General features: G+C 41.1%; 1 protein-coding gene across 4 annotated transcripts in view; it reads left to right on the top strand.

Annotated features, from left to right (window-relative positions):
- The window catches only part of adgrb3 (adhesion G protein-coupled receptor B3), an 872,307-nt gene that overhangs the window by 632,805 nt on the left and 219,030 nt on the right, over window positions 1-20,472 (top strand). For all 4 annotated transcript variants that reach the window (XM_051919125.1, XM_051919127.1, XM_051919124.1 and 1 more), the window contains one exon: window positions 6,085-6,187. In XM_051919125.1, the coding sequence (XP_051775085.1) occupies window positions 6,085-6,187 (103 nt within the window). The remainder of the gene's footprint in view (window positions 1-6,084; window positions 6,188-20,472) is intronic.

Here is a 20,472-nt window from a genome sequence, read left to right as displayed (position 1 = left end):
GGTTCTGACTACTTTTGGATTCCACTTGATATATAATGCACATCAAAGCAATTTTAATGTATCGTAATGCAAAGGGGAAAATCTGATGGCTCAGTGGTTGGCGCTGATGAGTTCATTTCCCATCTTGGTTGCTATGAACAGTTTGCATGTTCTCCCTGTGTCTCCCCAGATTGTTTCCCATTTCCTTTCTGTCTCAAAAAGAGAAGCGTTTTCGGTTGTATTGGTGGCTCCCGGTTGGTCCAGTGTGAGTGAGTGGGCCTCGTGACGGGCTGGTCCTTTGTGGCTTGTGTCGAGGGCTGTTGGCATTGGCTATGGCACCCAGACGCTTATACCAGTGAAAGGGATTTGGAAAAATAAGTGAAGTATTAAAATTAATACATGGTCGGGGTGGGGGGGGGTATTGGGTGTACAGTTTATTTATTATGAACATGTTCTTCTTAAGTTTGCATATGCTGGATTTATGTCCAAGTGTCTGTTGATGGCGTTCTCATTTGATAACCAGGATTCGGCCAACTCTCTGGCACTTTTAGTACTGGCCTTGAATTTTACTTGTACATTGTCCCAGTTAAATGTATGTCCTTATGTATGTATTTACACCCAATAACCCCCCCCCCCCCCGACCATACTAACTTAGCCACCTCCCCCACCCCCCCTCCACATAATTTTTTGCTATATATTGCCTTTGATTCTTGTAAGTCTAAGCATTATCCTCTGATGAAGACCCCTGGCAGGGGTTGAAAGCTCAGGAATAAAACTACTTTATAATACGTGATTCATTTTTCTCCCTTTGTGGATCTCCAGCTGCAAATATACAGTATATATATATATATATATGAATGGAAGAGAATTTCTGTGATACGGTTTGCATATTTGCAGTTGGAGATCCACAAAGGGAGAAAAAACGAATCACGTATCATAAAATAGTTTTTTTATTCCTGAGCTTTCAACCCCTATCAGGGTCTTCATCAGAGGATAATGCTTAGACTTACAAGATTCAAAGGCAATATATAGCAACACATTCAGTATGGGGATGGGGGTGGGGATGGGGGGGGTGGGTGGAGTTGACTAAGTCAGTATGATCGGGGGGGGGGGGGGGTTGTATCGTTTAATTAATGTGTATATGGCCTTCTTAAGTTGGCATAAGCTGGGTTTATGTCCAAGTGTCTGTTGATGGCGTTTTCATCTGATAGCCAAGACTCGGCCAACTCTCTGGCGCTTTTTGTACTGGCCTTAAATTTTACTTTAAATTTACTTTAAATTTTTTGATTCTTGTAAGTCTAAGCATTATCCTCTGATGAAGACAACTGATAGGGGTTGAAAGCTCAGGAATAAAACTATTTTATGATACGTGATTCGTTTTTTCTCCCTTTGTGGATCTCCAACTGCATATATATATATATATATATATATATATATATATATATATATATATATATATATATATATATATATATATATATATATATATATGGTGATGGCCGACCGGGTACAGACTCCGGTCGCCACCCCCAGGCCGCTAGGAGGAGCCCTCCAGACAGCATGATGGTGCCCCGAGTTCCAGCAGGGCCTCATGGACTTTGTAGTTTCTATACACAGCCCTGCTGGATACCTTGGGGACCACCGGGAGTCGCTGTAGGGGGGCTCATGGGCTCTTGTGTGCCCTATAACCCGGGAGTACGTCATCATCACGTGACCAGAGGAAACGACGTGCTCCCGGGGTGAAGAAGAGGACTGTTTACCCTGACCCGGAAGGAAATGGACTTGTGGGTTGTGCCAGGAACCACTTCCGGGTCGGGAGATATAAAAGGACTATGGGAAAGCCCAGACACTGAGCTGAGCTGGGAGGTAGGGTGGCAAAGTGTCTGGGCGAGGAGGATTGATTAGTGAGAGAGAGAATTGTAGTGTTTATGAGTGGGGTGTGGAGAGTGCTTTGTGCACGATATATTAGTAAAATAAATACTATTTATACTTTTACCTGGTGTTCAGAGTGGTACCTGAGGGTTCAAGAGGTGGACAAAGCCTCTATCTGTCACAATATATATATATATATATATATATATATATATATATATATATATATATATATATATATATATATATATATATATATATATATCCATCCATCCATCCATTTTCCAACCCGCTGAATCCGAACACAGGGTCACGGGGGTCTGCTGGAGCCAATCCCAGCCAACACAGGGCACAAGGCAGGAACCAATCCTGGGCAGGGTGCCAACCCACCGCAGGACGCACACAAACACACACAAACACACACCAAGCACACACTAGGGCCAATTTAGAATTGCCAATCCACCTAACCCGCATGTCTTTGGATTGTGGGAGGAAACCGGAGCGCCCGGAGGAAACCCACGCAGACACGGGGAGAACATGCAAACTCCACGCAGGGAGGACCCGGGAAGCGAACCCAGGTCCCCAGATCTCCCAACTGCGAGGCAGCAGCGCTACCCACTGCGCCACCGTGCCGCCCATATCTATATCTATCTATCTATCTATCTATCTATCTATCTATCTATCTATCTATCTATCTATCTATCTATCTATCTATCTATCTATATATATATATCTCTATCTATCTATCTATCTATCTATCTATCTATCTATATATATATATATATATATATATATATATATATATATATATATATAGTCTTAGGTCTGATTCACCATCTGCTTATATGAGTGGTCACCTACCAGGTAACACTTGTGGTTGGTCAGCCAGTTGGCAAAAATCCACAACATCCTCTCGGACATTTCAAATAAACGCAGACAGAGACAGGGTTGGGGCTTCTGAGCCACTACACTAAAATCCATCGTTCATCTATCTATCTATCTATCTATCTATCTATCTATCTATCTATCTATCTATCTATCTATCTATCTATAGTGCCTTCCCTATCTATGTCTATAAATACAGATATACTGTAAATATGATATAAATATATATTGTATCCATCTACATACTCAGTGGCCACTTTAGTAGAGCCACCTGTTCATTAATGTAAACCCCCTGCTCCTCCAAACAGCCAATAATGTCTCTGGATATCAATATTTATGTAGTACATGGTTATGTTCACAAGGTTTTAGCAGTTGTTCAACTAAATATAAAAATGGCCATGATGCATGACTTAAGCCACTGTGTGACCATGTTATAAGTGCTGTTTGCAGACAAGATGGTGCCAGCATCTCTCCTGTGATTTTTGCTATAGCCTGTAGACTTAACAGAGAATATGAGAGCAATCTGGACGAGAACAGGCCATTCAGCCCCTCAAAGCTTGCCACTTCTTCCTAAAAAACATTGTCTAGTTTTGAAGGTCGCTAAAGTCCTCCTGTCTACCACACTACTTGGTCACTTACTCCAAGTGTCTATCGTTCTTTGTGTAAAGAAAAACTTCCTAATGTTTGCGTGAATTTACTTTTAACAAGTTTCCAACTGTGTCCCCGTGTTCTTGTTGAACTCATTTTAAAGTCACCATCTCAATCCACTGGATTAATTCCTTTCATCATTTTGCTCACTTCAGTCAGGTCTCCTCTTCTTCTCCTTAAGACTCAGCTCTTTTAATCTTTCCTCATCACTCATCCCCTGTAGTCCTCTGATCAGCCTAGTCGCTCTTCTCTGGACTTTTTCTTGTGCTGTTATGTCCTTTTTGTAGCCTGGAGACCCAAACTGCACACAGGACTCCAGATGAGGCCTCACCAGTGCGTTATAAAGACTTGAGCAGAACCTCCGGTGACTTGTACTCCACACATCAAGGCGCTATATAACCTGACATTGTGTTGGACTTCTTAATGGCTTCTGCACACTGACAGGCAGTTGATCGTGTAGAGTCCACTACAACTCCTAAATCCTTCTCATAAGGCCTATTTTTGATTTTCACACCTCCCATTGTGTATTCGAAAATTGTGGGGGGTTGATAAACAGAAAATGTCCAGTAGGAGGCAGCCCTGTGAGTGAAAACGCCTTGCTAATGAGATTCAAGGTCAGAGAGGAATGGCCAGACTCATTCAGGCTAACAGATCAGCCACTCAGTTAACGGCTCTTTGCAGCAGTGCTGTGTAGAAGCAACAGGAAGATGGAGCTACAGTGATAATTTTAACACCATCCTGGATGAATGAAATTAGAAACATGCCCCCTGGTCTGATGAGTGCTGATTTTTGTTTTGTTGAAAGATGTAGGTGGTGGGGTCAGAATTAGGTCTCAACTGAATCCATGAATCTACCCTGCCTTGTGTCAACAGTGTAGGCAGGACTATTAGGCCTGTTAATGACGATCAAGTTACACTTGCATGACTCACCATCCCTACACATTGTCGTTGATCATGTCCATCACTTTATGACCACCATCTACACTTTCTCAAATGTATAAGGTAGTATAAGCTAGTTTGACAAAAGTGACAGTGATTTCACTTTACTCCAATGACCTCAACAGTCTCTAGATCTCATGGCAATGGAATGTCTTAAGGATGAGATGGGGTGAAGAGTCTTCAGAATGAATGTGTGATTTAAAAATCTGCAGTAACTACGTGATGGTATGCAGGTAGCATGGACCACAGTCCATAAAGAATGCTTATGGCACCTTCTTCAATCCATGACTTGAAGAATTAAGGCTGTTCCAGAGATGCATCTTGCCTGAAGAAGGGGCCTGAGTTGCCTCGAAAGCTTGCATATTGTAATCTTTTTAGTTAGCCAATAAAAGGGGTCATTTTCCTTTTGAAATATGAAATCCTCCCCAGATTCAAATAGGTGGTCATGACAAACAAGGGATTTTTTTCCCCATAGAACTTAAACTATTTCATTCTCACGGTGGTGAAATTTTAGTTCCAAAACAAAGACTTTCCCGAAATCTTTAAGAGTGAGGCACCAGGAAGTGAAGTGGATTGGTACATTTATTTGAATGATTTGACTTTAAAGTGTCTTTGTACAGAATTCTTGGGTGTCAAGTAATGAATTAGTAATTATATGTTAATATCCATCCATCCATTTTCCAACCCGCTGAATCCGAACACAGGGTCACGGGGGTCTGCTGGAGCCAATCCCAGCCAACACAGGGCACAAGGCAGGAACCAATCCTGGGCAGGGTGCCAACCCACCGCAGATATGTTAATATAATTATTATTATTTTTTTTTTACTAAATCTTATTTTTCATGTTTCTTTGTTGATGAGCTCCCGTTGAAGAATTTATTGGTAACAGAAGGTATAGCACGCATTGCCAAAACGCTTTTGGCATTTTTGATACCATTTTAATAACGTTTACTGTCAGTCGTCAAACACAGAGCTGTCCAGTAAAATGACAGTAACACACCTGCAACCTTAAAACGCAGACTTCATCACATCGCAGCGAACACAAGGAGATCGGCGACAATCGCACCTTAGTGCGCCGCGCCAAATCAGGTGGGACAACTTAATTACACGGGGCACAGATATCTTCATAACAGGGGGGGCTTTATGATGAAGTTCAAATGTTTTGCATGCCTACCTTTTGTTTTGATGACCGGTTGCGTCGTATTCAGCCCTTTGTTCGTTATTCTGGCACAAGCGTAACCAGCCTCTCCTTGAAATTCACAATTTGGGATACACGACCGGCCCATCAGCAGCGCACTGTACTTTGAAATATTTTCCCGCGCGCGCCTCCACGTTCTGACGTCATTTTCAACGCGACTCTCTCGCACCCAGCGCGGGTTGTAAATCAGCAAGGTGGCGTTCCCCGTAACGATATATTTGTTAACGGCACATCTACTTAACAATAAATTAATGGCTTTTTGCATCTGTTACTATATAATCAGTTTAAAGTTTCAACGATTTCATTCGCAATTGGCGAAGTAAGTAGAAGTGATAATCGCCAAAGCCTATTTTTGATTGCATTTGAGACAATGTTGGTTGCAGTCTGGGGCATCACTCGGAGGTTGTTTCTGGCGCGGGCCGTTATTTGAAAACTTGTGCTTTAGTAAGTCATGTTCTTTAGCGTAAATGAGAGCTTTCCTCGTGCATGTTTGCTGCTTTAAATACGTTACTTGTACTTAGTCCCGACTTTTCTAATTGACTTTTTTTTTAAACTTTTTTTGCAGATATATAAGATCAGAACGGTCCATAATATTAATAAACTTCTGCCTCTCCATCATCTGCTCTAACATCTTAATTCTGGTTGGACAAACCCAGACTCACAATACGGTAAGATGTAAAAATTATTCTCCTTCTTTTTCTTCTGGAAGCTTTTTTGTGTTTGCGAGTGAAATCAAAGCTGCTGGCAGAGTTGTGAAAGATTTGTCAAACGTGGAGTACCGGTAGACGGGAGCCATTGCCACCTTTTACTTTTTTATTTATTTATTTGTTTGTTTTTTCTCTCTATGTCTTTCTGTTAAAAGTCTGTTGCCACGGTTCAGCCATCCATTGATTTAATTGCTATTCTTTCTTTCTTTTTTTCCATTTTCATTTTCTGGAAGAGTGTAATGGAAGAAAAAGAACAAAGGGCCGCTCTACTTCAGTTGTAATCATTGAAACTTTTATCCAGTGCTTTATGTGTTATCCATTGCTCTTATATTTGGATAAATGGATTATGTGACCACTTTCAATTTGAGAAGGGCTTTGAGAGTCTGTTAAATATTAAAAAAAAAAAAAGCTTGATTTTATTTATTTTATTTTTTTCCCCTAAATGTGCATAAGAAGAATTATGTGCTGTAATCCACTGCTTGTGGAATTGGGTTTAGGGGGGATTTCCCCCTATTTGCTTCTTTGTAAATGAAGTGATTAAATGTGCTGTGTGGATGAGTCACGGTGATGTGACAGTTATATTATAAAAGACTGCACTGAGTTGCTTTGTCAAAGGAAATCGCCGGTCATTGGAACTAATTCTTGTCATATTAGGTTTTTGAATGTTTCTCTCTCTGCCTCTGCGAGTGTGCTAGACTGGAACTGCTCCATTAACTGCCAGTTTAATCCCTCGGCAAGTACCTTGATCATAAATAAATGTGACCCTTCTTGCCAGTGTGACAGCCACAATCCGGGGGGAGGCAGGGGGTCCACTTGGACCGTCCATTCATTTAAGAGCCATTAAAACAACAAAAGGGATTACACAAGTGCACACCACTTTCATTCTGTCCTCCATAAAATCTTTACGTTGGATAGCCTCGTCATTTTTATTAATATCTCACATAACAGAACATTATGTACAACAACACCACAGAAAGTGCTGTGCTCTCCGCATTTATTTTTCTTTTCTTTCTTGTGGATTGTGGGAAGTGTTTGTGCAGCTTGTTCTCATTCTGTTGTGGCCTGATAAAGTATTGCTTTTTGTTAATTATTTATTATTAAACTTACTCTGACTCGGTATTAACAGAGCAGCGTAATAGGAAAGCGTTTGGTATGAATATTATCGATAGCTGCCCCATGCATACAATTTTCATTGACTTCTTTGCCAAGGCTAAAAATAAATGATGGATGTCTAGTAGTGGTGTACAGTGACACAACTTTGGCTTGCTTGGTTGAATTGAAGGTCAAAAGCAAAAATTTTCTCTCATCATCTGCCTTTTTTTGTTTTTCTGACCTGAATCTCTTGAGTATTTTCCCCAGTCCTGTCCTCTCACGTATGTGTTTGATTAAGTGTGTTTTAATGCACACATTGTACGGTATGTACTTTATCGACAGCACATCTCTTGGGAGTTTTCGTCTATGTGAAATGTAGGCCTGTCCCATCACAGGATATATGCCATTTGAGTCCTTATCACTTTAAAGCATTGGCAATGTCTGTCTGTTTTGTAGGCAGATGGATAGATAGCCGTAAATAGAATGGTGTAACATGGATCTCCTTCCAGTGTTTCATCGTCTTGAGTGAGAAATCGAATGGCTACCATCCCAGCTGTACATGGGAGACGTTCATTATTGGGGCCTCCCAGCTGGATAAGGAACCATCTATCTTAGCAAAGATTTGGGAAGCTCTCTGCAATAGATAATGAAGGCACTATATGTTGGATTATGCACTGTGGCTTAACCATCACAACGTCTTCAGGTCAGATTTGTGTTTGATAGATAGACGTGAATGGAATGGTGTAAAATAGATCTACTTCCAGTGTTTCATCGTCTCAAGTCTCGCTACCATCCTAGCTGGGACACCATATCAGTCCATAGGAGACATTCATTATGAGGGCCGCCCAGCTTGATAAGGAGCCATCCATCCTAGAATACATTTGGGAAGCTCTATGTGATAGACAGATAGATACGAAAGGCACTATATGATAGAAAATGGATATGAAAGGCACCATATGATAGAGAGATAAATAGAAAGATATGAAAGGCACTATATGTTAGATTCCACACTATGGCTTAACCATCACAATGTCTTCAGGTCAGATTTGTGTTAGATAGATAGACGTGAATGGAATGGTGTAAAATACAGTAGATCTCCTTCCAGTGTTTCATCGTCTCAAGTCTCTCTACCATTCCAGCTGCAACACCATATCAGTCCATGGGAGACATTCATTATGAGGGCCTGGATAAGGAGCCATTCACCCTAGAATAGAAGCTCTATGTGATAGATAGATAAGAAAGGCATTATATGTTAAATTCCACACTATGGCTTAACCATCACAACGTCTTCAGGTCAGATTTGTGTTAGATAGCTAGACATGAATGGAATGGTGTAAAATAGATCTACTTTCAGTGTTTCATCGTCTCAAGTCTCGCTACCATCCCAGCTGCAACACCATATCAGTCCATGGGAGACATTCATTATGAGGGCCTGGATAAGGAGCCATTCACCCTAGAATAGAAGCTCTATGTGATAGATAGATAAGAAAGGCATTATATGTTAAATTCCACACTATGGCTTAACCATCACAACGTCTTTGGGTCAATTATCAGATAGATTGATGTGAAAGGCACGTTGTGAAACAGATCTCCTTCCATCCTTTTCAGTGTTTTATCATCACGACCGAGAATAAAACAGCCACCATCCCAGCTGGGACACCCATCAATCTTTGAGAGGCCTTCATTATCAGGGCCTCCCAGCTGGATAAGGAACCATCCATCCTTGAAAAGATTTGAAAAGCACTGTGTGTTAGATAGGTAAGGGAGGCACCATATGTTAGATTGTACACTATGGCTTAACCATCACTAGGCTATTGAGTCAAATTTGTGTTAGATAGATGGACACATGTGAATGCTGCTGTGTAGATCTCCTTCCATCCTTCTGGTGTTTTATAATCCTAACTGGGGATAAAAGAATGGCCTCCATCCCAGTTGTAATGTCATTCATTATAAGGACATCCCAACTGGGTAAGGAACCATCCATCGTAGAATTAATACAGAAGGCACTATATGATAGAGAGATAGATAGTGAAAGGCACTATATATTAGGTAGGTCCCAAGGGGAACTTGTAGTGTAAACACAGGTTCTCAAGTTAAAATCAGTCAGATGTACCAAAATATGTACTGAAAAGTAACAAACAATACAAAACGATTAATACTGGATAGTATGGGGCTTGTTAGTATTACTAAACTATACTAAAACATATTTGAGTTGAAAAGATGATGTGTAAGATGTTGTATGGGCTGCGAACAAACAAACCTCCCAAAATGCAAGTGAAAATCCGTTAAAGTCAATAATGGGTCAGACCTGACCCAGAAGACATAGCAAGGTAGACATTTTGTTGAAGCTGTGCTAATTATGGGATGTTTAACTTTTTCCCCCCATTGATCTGGGCAAATGTAGGAAATATTACAAGCTTTCAACCTGAGCAGATGAAATTGTTGGTGCTTTTACTGATTTCAAACACAAACTGGACCAGAAGACATTGTGATGGTTAATCCGTGGCCCCCATGGACTGATGGGTGATCTATCTACTTATTAGATCCTTTCACGCCTGTCTGTCTGTATATCTATTAGATAGAGTATCTATCTATCTATCTATCTATCTATCTATCTATCTATCTATCTATCTATCTATCTATCTATCTATCTATCTATCTATCTATCTATCTATCTATCTATCTATCTATCTATCTATCTATCTATCTATCTATCTATCTATCTATCTATCTATCTATCTATCTATCTATCTATCTATCTATCTATCATCCAGCTGCACTCCCAGGTATTTATAGGTCTGCACCATCTGCACACAGTCACCTCTGATGATCACGGGGTCCATGAGGGGTCTGGGCCTCCTAAAATCCATGGTTTTGCTTGTGTTCAGGTGTAGGTGGTTTGAGTCACACGATTTAACAATGTCCTTGATTAGGTTCCTATACTCCTCCTCCTGCCCACTCCTGTTGCAGCCCACGATAGCAGTGTCGTCAGCGAACTTTTACACGTGGCAGGACTCCGAGTTGTATCGGAAGTCCGATGTATATAGGCTGAACAGGACTGGAGGAAGTACAGTCCCCTGCGGCGCTCCTGTGTTGCTGACCATAATGTCAGACGTGCAGTTCCCGAGACGCACATACTGAGGTCTGTCTGTAAGATAGTTCACGATCTATGCCACCAGGTATGAATCTACTCCCATCAGTCAGCTTGTCCCTAAGGAGCAGAGGTTGGATGGTGTTGAAGGCGCTATCTAATATATCTATCTAATATAGTGCCTTTCCTATCTATCTCTGTCTATGTAGTACAGTATGTGTTTGTGATTCTCCTACCTGTTGAATCGTCGGTAAAATTGCGAAGCTGAACCGACACCATGCAGTAGTTGAAGATGCCCCGCTGTTTGCCACGTCTCCAGTGAACCTCACACAGTAGACTGCTATAGAACGCCTAGGAGGTGGAGGTCGCCTAGTTAGTGTGTGTCCTCAGAATTCTAAAGGCTTCTCCAGGGTTGTTGGTTCTGTTTTTCCCCATGAAATGCTGTCAAATGATCTTCTTCTTCTTCTTTTCCTGTCCTCTGTTGTCAGTAGGCCTGATCTCAGTTCTTGTTAACTAGAGTTTATGTTGCCACGAGTGCTGATGTGTGTGTTTCTGCTCTAAGGTTTAATACTTTACTGTTCTGTTCTTCTTGATGAGTGCCCTACACCAAACTGGATTGAATTTAAAGGACCTGCTTTCATGTATTTAGGATGAGAGATGAATGGATGGCTGGATTTGAGTGCAGTGCTGATTAATTTAGGTAGTAAAACAAGCAGCCCAGTATCCGAGTACATGCTGTGTGATCCGTTCTCCCCGTGAACATGGAGTACTTCATTACAGAGGAGTTGTTTAATTCACAAGAGTCGTGCTGCCACTGAAGATGAATACAAAAGGCCAGAAGTGCTGCTGCATTAAGTGTCTGGGTGTGTTAGGGAAGCCTGTTGAAAAATGGTACAAGTTGATTTCCACAGTTCTACTCTTCTGTTCCTGAATTAATCACTCAAAACTGACATACTCTTTGTTCAGTTGAAATTGGTGTCATTCCTGGTGTGGGCTCGGACTGGAGTGAAATCCAAAGAGGTTTTGTAAGCTGAGGGGTGTGGGGTGGGCGTCTCCAGTGTGTGTCGACCACAGAACTGAGCTCCATTCACTCTATCCTGTGTTTTTTTTTGTTTGTTTGTAAAGGTGTAACAATCCCCCTAAACTCAAAGTGAGAGAGACTACACTGTCAGTTGGATCTTAAATTAAATTCATTTTGTAACAGTTGGACCTGCTTGTTCTGCAGTTCTCCTCCCAAAGCTTACGACAGAAAATGAAAATCAACTTTGGTATAACATCCGAGAGAAAAAAGATAGATATATTTTATCCTAACATTCAAATTAGTTGCCCCTTCAATCAGTTTCCCACCTCAGGTGTCACCCTAACTATTTTTCCTCACTCCTTAATCCCATATAGGGCGGAGTGGTGGCTCTGAGGCTGGGGGGGGTCAGAAGGTTGTCCGTTCGAATCCCGTAAACACCAAGGGCCTCATACATAACGGCGTGCGTAGAATTCACACTATAACATGACGTAAGCAGAAAAGCGGAAATGTGCTTTCGCACAAAAAAAAATCCAAATGCATAAATCTGTGCGAATGCCAACTTCCACGTTCTTCCGCTACATAAATCTCGGTCAGTGTGAAAAGTAACGCATGTGCATGCGCCTGCTGTCCCGCCCCAACTCCTCCCAGAAGTACGCCTCTTTGAATATGCAAATCAATATAAATAGCCCTTAAGCTCAGTCTTCTGTGAAAAGGCAATGGCAAAAGCAAGAGGGGGGAAAAAAGAAGAATTTCAGCGAATACCAAGTGGAGGCAAAGAAAAACATACTATTTGTTGGTTTAAACAGTGATATAATCAACAAAAGGAAGTTGATTGAATGACATAGTGTGTCGGAGAAACTCGAAAGCTCACATTCACAAAGTTGTACAGTGCCCGAAATAAAAAAGAAGTTGTCAGATATCAAAGTCGCCGTGAAAAGACGAGTTGTAGCCCACCATCTGAGAGTCATATGAAAACTTATTAAGGTACAGTGAAAAAAAAAAAAAATAGGCACACGGCGGGGAAAAAAAGCACGAAATGTCAACTTTAATCTCGAAATTTCCACTTTAATCACGTAGTTTATTTTGTCATAAAAGTAGAACATCATAAGCTTCATCTTAAAATCGTTTAATTTACTAGTTTCTCAAATCCCATTGTAACTAAGTAGTGCGTTAAATGCTTTGTTTTGTATTTGATCTTCTATGTGCTCTATGTGTGTGAATCACTACGTGCTTCCGGGCTTTCTCTTCCTCCGACAGGACACAGAATCCATTACATTCGTGATATTACAGCTCTCTGAATAATTAAAATACTGAGATATATACGTGATATCATTTTCATGATGATAGGAATGAATGCATGTTATTAAACATGGAAACATGGTGGCGCAGTGATTGTTCATGCCTCACGCAAGATGCTTGCTGCGCCATGCACGGCCTTCAATGAAATACTTTATTGTAGAAGCACTGTCTCTTTCAAACGTACTAACCTCCAGTTCCTGTTCTTACTTTTCTTTCTCCAAATACCCAATCGCCACACAATCAGCTCTGTAATAGACGTTAAGCCATCTGTAAACTTAGAACGCAGATTCGTCAAAACTTTTAAGGAACACCGAAATATCTTTGTAGTACGTGTTTAATTATTCTATCCATCTATCCTTCCAGTGTTGCGCCAGCCACAGCAAGAATACAACGCGAGGCAGGAACAATCCGTGAACTCGCTAGTTCGTATACAAAGTATTGGAATCGTCCAAAGGTTCGATGTCAAGATTTTGATGAATCTTGACGTTTTAGACTTTCCTGACTTTCTTGTATATGAAATATAGGGAAAGTATTGGAATACTCCAAAAATTTCCATTTCAAAATTTTGATGAATCTCGATGTTTTTAGACCTCCCTGAGTCCGACTTACTTTCTCGTAGGGAAAGTATTGGAATCGTCCAAAGGTTCGATGTCAAGATTTTGATGAATCTTAACGTTTTAGACCTCCCTGAGTCCGAAAATGCCATGTCTGTGTGTGTGTGTAAACACAATAACTTGAGTACACCGTTACTTAGGTCAACCAAATTTTGCATACAAGTATTAGGTACAAAATGTAGATTTCTATCAACTTTTATGCTTTTTCCGCTAATCAGAGTTGGTACTTTACCTTTTATTTATGCAACTGAAGAGCCTGATTTATTCAACTTTATTTTTATAATAATTGTTCAATATATTATTAATTTGATTTGTTATTGTAATAATATAAAATTATAATCATTGTCTTGCGGTTCACCCCTCAAATATCCATCCCCATATCTGAGTATACGAGAAAGTCAAGGGGAGACCACTCCCGTTTTTTTTTTTTTTTTTGATTGGCGTCTATAGAATCTGTCTTTCCTGTCTTTGCCTTAATTGTATTTGGTATGCAGATTGGCCATTCCACTGGATTACTTCTTTCTCCCTGGTTTAACGTTGGCGGTCAGACCATCATTGACAGTTTCAGCTGGGACCCTTCCTGATCCCAATTTTAGTAGTTTCTGCAATCTCCTTAGATGTTTTCTCTGCTTGATGCATGCCAATGATTTGACCCTTCTCAAACAGACTAACATCTTTTCCACGACCATGAGATGTGTTTTTCGACATGGTTGTTTAAGAAATGAGAAGCAATTCATTGCACCAGTTGGGGTTAAATAACTTGTTGCCAGCTGAAAGATAATCGCCCATGCAGTAATTATCCAATAGGAGGCTCATACCTATTTGCTTAGTTAAATCCAGGTGGTGACTTTTTTTTTGGCCAGGCAGTGTACAATGTACAATACAAATCTCATAAGTAAAATATATTATTATTATTATTACAATATACTAATGTGGCAGTGATACAACTTGTTTTGATGTGTCCACCTAATAGGATGATCAATGATTTATCTGGCAAAAGGCCTAATATCAGGTTGGTCTTCCGTCATTGATGGACGGACTCTTTTTACTTATCATTGCTGAATTCACTCACCTCTCACCACACCACAAATGGGCACAATACGAGGGGCAGCTAAAAAGTTCCAGAATTTGTCATATAGCAGGAAAGTGAGAGATCAGATTACGCACACATTGTCGTGGAGAGGAGCGCAACACATCTGTAAACCAGTTACAACAGGTCTGGATTGGTTTTGGCGTGTAGTATTGTTTTAATTACAATTTTAGTTAGACATGTGCTTAGTAATTCGGTGCAATGTCGCAGTTCGAACAACATGCTAACATCAAGTTCATGTGCAAATTGAGGAACTCCGCTTCAGATACACAAGCGGAACTGCAGCACCACAGAAGCCATAATTTTAAAGCAGGTGTTAAGCAAACGTATTGGCCTTTTATTAAATAACCCTAATGGCCTGCAAAATTGTAACAGTTCTTTTAAAATATCAGGCTTAAGATTTGCTTCTATTGTTGTTAACGGGTACTTAGGACAATCTTCATTCATGCCATATAATTTTCTGAAGGATTTCTGTTGTGTAGCATCATCTTTAGTGCAAGTTTTTCTGGTCAAAAAATGTCAACAGTGCTGCCACCTGGCACAGTTTCGGAGTCAGCTGTTTGGAGCTCTGATTGGTTCATCAGCTTGACCTCCTTGGGATGTCAGCATTTGTAAGTTGACTTGGATAAATGTGTCAGCCAAATATATAATACAGTAATAATAATAATAATAATGAAAGAGGATCCTCACAATGCGATCCCCCTTGGAAAAAGAGCCTTGATACACTGGCAGATACTCTTCATTGGCACCAGCTACCATGCTGTTTTTTGGAAAATGATTTGGCCAACTAGAGGGCATACCAACACCTCAGACACAACTACACAAGAACAGTCCCAGGTTCAGCTAGAGGTTATTTTTATTGGTAAACAGTACCTCAGTCGTGCACAATTTGATCCTTTCCAATCCTATTCTTTCCTTTTCTCCTCCAACTCTTTCCAGGCTAGTGTAAGAACATAAAACAATTTGACACATGAGAGGAGACCATTCAGTCCATTTGTCACCCGTTTGTTGAGCTCTTCGCTAAGCTGCCCTAATATCTCATCCAGATTCTTCTTAAAGGTTCTTGGATTTCTGCTTCATCGCCTTGTCTCAGTATATTGAGCCCCACAACTCTTTGGGTAAAGAAGTGCTTCCTGGCTTCGGTCCTCAATTCACTGCCCCTAAATTTCCACTGATACCCTCGAGTGTGCAATTCACTCTTAAGGCAGATCCACCAATATTCTTTTGGCTTATCAATACCTTAGGAGGATTTTAAATACCTACGGTGGGTTGGCACCCTGCCCAGGATTGGTTCCTGCCTTGTGCCCTGCGTTGGCTGGGATTGGCTCCAGCAGACCCCCGTGACCCTGTGTTCGGATTCAGCGGGTTGGAAAATGGATGGATGGATTTTAAATACCTGGATTGTCATCCAGCTCCTCTCCCAACTCCAAGACCCCATGTCAAGTGGAGGGCTCTCTTTTTATAGCCTGACTTGAGAGTGCTTCTGGTACACAACCTATTGCCCCCTGGGAAGCACTTTCAGGTCAGACAGGACCACAGTGATCCTTATGCCATCAATATTTGACAGCTCCTTCAGACGACCCCCACGGATACCTGGGGCCACAACTCCCATGGGGGCCTTGCAGGCATCCATACTGTTATTTGCCAGATGGGATACTGTCACCCAAAGTTTTTGGATTGGGGTTGGAGGGTGCTCTGCCCATAGCTGGCAGTCACCCACCATCCTGTCCTTCCAGGCTCCCAAGCCCATCCAGGGTGTCCATTTGTGGCTCCCCCCGGGGTAGCTGTGTTGCTGCAGTGTCCTTCCATAACTACGTCTTGACGCAGAAGCGGGGTATTCCAGCTCCTTCGCTGACTTCCATTATCAAGGCCTCTTGGCTGGACAGGGCAGCAGGGTCTGTCTTGACTGGGATGGCGATCTGTCCTTCACGATGGGGTAAAACACCGGAAGATGGAGGTATTGTAGATCTGATTATAATTTAAAAGTTACCGTATATACTCATGTATAAGACGGGTCTTGAAACCCGAAAAATCGATCATAAAATCAGACCCCGACTTACACACCCGTTCAAAAACGACTTTTTTTTTTTTTTTTTTTTTTTACATCTTCTTCCAATCTCGCATCAGTTTCTCAGGACACATCAAATTTTGTGGTAGCAGCGCAGTTATCAATTTCTTTCGCCACTTCAACGAATTTAAATTTAAAACCAGCTTCATATTTTCTTCTGATCGAATGCTCCATTGTAGATAAGGGATGCTCTTACGATAGAGGTGTATGAGGGTGTGAGATACAAAAAACACAAAACGGTGCAAACATTGCTTCGGAATAGTTTGGGTATTACCGTGTGGTCACGTAGGTACAATAGAGAGAGAGAGAGAGAGAGGTTAGGAGCACACGCTGATGCGGTTCATTGCCGCACCCACATTCAAATAAAAGGCTGTGTGCTCCGTGGTTACTGTCTCAGGTGGGCGTTAGCATATCATAATCTCTTGGACCAATAGCAGGAGTTTTCCACATTCGACTTATACAACCGACATTATAACATACCAGAAATTATACAGTAAAATCAAGTCCCAACGTACAGTTGTGCTTGAAAGTTTGTGAACCCTTTAAAATTTTCTATATTTCTGCATAAATATGACCTAAAACATCATCAGATTTTCATTCAAGTCCTAAAAGTAGATAAAGAGAAACCAGTTAAACAAATGAGACAAAAATATTATACTTGGTCATTTATTTATTAAGGAAAATGATCGAATATCACATATTTGTGAGTGGCAAAAGTATGTGAACCTCTGCTTTCAGTATCTGGTGTGACCCTCCTTTGCAGCAATAACTGCAACTAAACGCTTCTGGTAACTATTGATCAGTCCTGCACACCGGCTGGAGGAATTTGAGCCCATTCCTCCGTACAGAACAGCTTCAACTCTGGGATGTTGGTGAGTTTCCCCTCACATTAACTGCTCGCTTCAGGTCCTTCCACAACATTTTGATTGGATTAAGGTCAGGACTTTGACTTGGCCATTCCAAAACATTAACTTTATTCTTCTTTAACCATTCTTTGGTAGAACGACTTGTGTGCTTAGAGTCGTTTGTCTTGCTGCATGACCCACCTTCTCTTGAGATTCAGTTCATGGACAGATGTCCTGATATTTTCCTTTAGTATTCTCTGATATAATTCAGAATTCATTGTTCCATCAATGAAGGCAAGGCGTCCTGGCCCAGATGCAGCAAAACAGGCCCAAACCATGATACTACCACCAACATGTTTCACAGATGGGATAAGGTTCTTATGCTGGAATGCAGTGTTTTCCTTCTCCAAACAGAACGCTTTTCATTTAAACCAAAAGTTCTATTTTGGTCTCATCCGTCCACAAAACATTCTTCCAATAGCCTTCAGGTTTGTCCACGTGATCTTTAGCAAACTGCAGACGAGCAGCAATGTTTTTTTTGGAGAGCAGTGGCTTTCTCCTTGCTACCCTGTCATGCACACCATTGTTGTTCCGTGTTCTCCTGATGGTGGACTCATGAACATGAACATTAGCCAATGTGAGAGAGGCCTTCAGTTGCTCAGAAGTTACCCTGGGGTCCTTTGTGATCTCGCCGACTATTACACGCCTTGCTCTTGGAGTGATCTTTTTTGGTCGACCACTCCTGGGGAGGGTAACAGTGGTCTTGAATTTCCTCCATTTGTACACAATCTGTCTGACTGTGGATTGGTGGAGTCCAAACTCTTTAGAGATGGTTTTGTAACCTTTTCCAGCCGGATGAGCATCAACAACTCTCTTTTGCTGAAGTCCTCAGAAATCTCCTTTGTTTGTGCCATGATACACTTCCACAAACGTGTGTTGTGAAGAGCAGACTTTGATAGATCCCTGTTCTTTAAATAACACAGGGTGTCCACTCACACCTGATTGTCATCCCATTTATTGAAAACACCGGACTCGAATTTCACCTTCAAACTAACTGATAATCCTAGAGGTTCACATACTCACAAATATGTAATATTCGATCATTTTCCTTAATAAATAAATGACCAAGTATAATATTTTTGTCTCATTTGTTTAACTGGTTTCTCTTGATCTACTTTGAGGACTTGAGTGAAAATCTGATAATGTTTTATGGTCATATTTATGCAGAAATACAGAAAATTCTAAAGGGTTCACAAACTTTCAAGCACAACTGTATCCGCGGGAGAACTTGTCTGTGAGTATATACGGTAATTATAAAACAAGTACAAAAGCAAAGTTATAAGGAGCATGTGACTACTAAAGCATAGTTACGCCACATGACCAATTGTGACAAAAGCCACAAAACAGAGAGCAGGTGCCACAATCATTTTTTTTTTTTTTTGCATGACTTTTAAGCTTTGGTGACGCAAGTGTGATACAAGTGAGAGCTGAGTTTTACTGTTCTCCTGGGTTTTCACATAAAATGTCACAAAATAAAGCAGACTGATAAAAAGAAAAATTCTGAATGGAGAACTGCTCACCGGAGAGACATTGATTCGAGTGATCTGACATAATTGTGCTGACTCGAACATCAACTTAATGATGGAAACATCAGCTGATGATAATGGCTGTGGTGTCCGATTTACTTCAGTCAGTCTAAAGACAATTCCATAATCCGAAGTTTGACCGTACAGCTCCTAACCTCTCTGTATTAATGGTATGATATCTCATCTCTATACAGTATATGACTAGTTGAAGTGCCCAGCATCACCCTTAATAAAAGGACAAGTATCTCTGTGTGCCTGTATGTTCGGCAGGTTGCTATGTCTCTCTTATATACCACTTGGTATGAAATTTACTGTTGCCATTTTGGAGTGATGCATTATTTTTGCACATACCTTTTCCGCTTAACCACCCTACCTGATAAGATTTTTGAAACTCCATGTTGTCTGGAAATTAAGTTAGTTAGTTTAGCTTTATTATAAGTGCAAAGTTTCATAAAGATCGACTCGACCATTTTGAAAGTGGTACATTGCTTGTCCTCACCCATGAAATTTTTGAAACGTCCATCCATCCATCCATTTTCCAACCTGCTGAATCCGAACACAGGGTCACGGGGGTCTGCTGGAGCCAATCCCAGCCAACACAGGGCACAAGGCAGGAACCAATCCCGGGCAGGGTGCCAACCCACCGCAGTTTTGAAACATCATATAGGGTATATTTTACGTTGGTTTGGGGTGCTTGCCAAGCAAAACATACAGACGAGATGCAGTCTGCGAGCTGGAAATGTACAAACCGAATAAATAACCTCAAACTTGAAAAACAGATGCAGGGTTTTAGAATTTCATGCATATAGATATATACAGGATACACACATATATACTGTACACATTGTATATGTTGTGGTAAATAATCAAGTCTGGACACAACAAAGAGGTTTGGGGCAGCCTCCTGTGTACTTGAGAATTGGCTGCCAATGCAAAAAGGTTGAGAAAAATGGTTTTACAGACGCGTCCAAAACAGAACTGAACAGGTTAGGAAACATGGCGAATGTAAAGTTGAAAAGCAGGAAGAGGAGGGATCTTGGAACCAGAACTAGAAATGAGGTCATTAGGAGGTGGGCTGTTTTGGGGCGGAACCGGACGTGATGTCATGGAAGCCAGGCGGGATTTCCCGCAATTGGTCTACAGGGAGATAAGAGAAAGGATTAATGCACTCTGCCACCCTCTGGTCTGACTGGGAATTACCTTCTTTTGAGCCCTTTAAGCTGCTTCCCATGCACCCGTGTGTGATAGTGTATACAAGCTGTGGTGGTCGAGAGGGTTAAAGGGGTCGAGGATGGCAGTCCAACACAGCCCTTCCCCCTTATTAACAAGTCTGAAACGGAGGAATTCCGTGTCATATCATCACACTTTTGGACCTCATCATCGCAGATTTTAACGAAACATAGAATGCTGATTCGGTCACACTGCATGAGTAACCCATGGAACTGAAGTTGCACGTGTCTTGGATCAAAATTAAGGGAGATTTTAGGCTAACAAAGTTTGAACTTATTGGTCGATTTATGATTTTGACTGGCTATATATT

This window comes from Erpetoichthys calabaricus, chromosome 15, assembly GCF_900747795.2.
Source record: "Erpetoichthys calabaricus chromosome 15, fErpCal1.3, whole genome shotgun sequence".
In the NCBI taxonomy this organism is placed as follows: Eukaryota; Metazoa; Chordata; class Cladistia; order Polypteriformes; family Polypteridae; genus Erpetoichthys; species Erpetoichthys calabaricus.
This window is presented reverse-complemented; position numbering and strand designations above follow the sequence as displayed.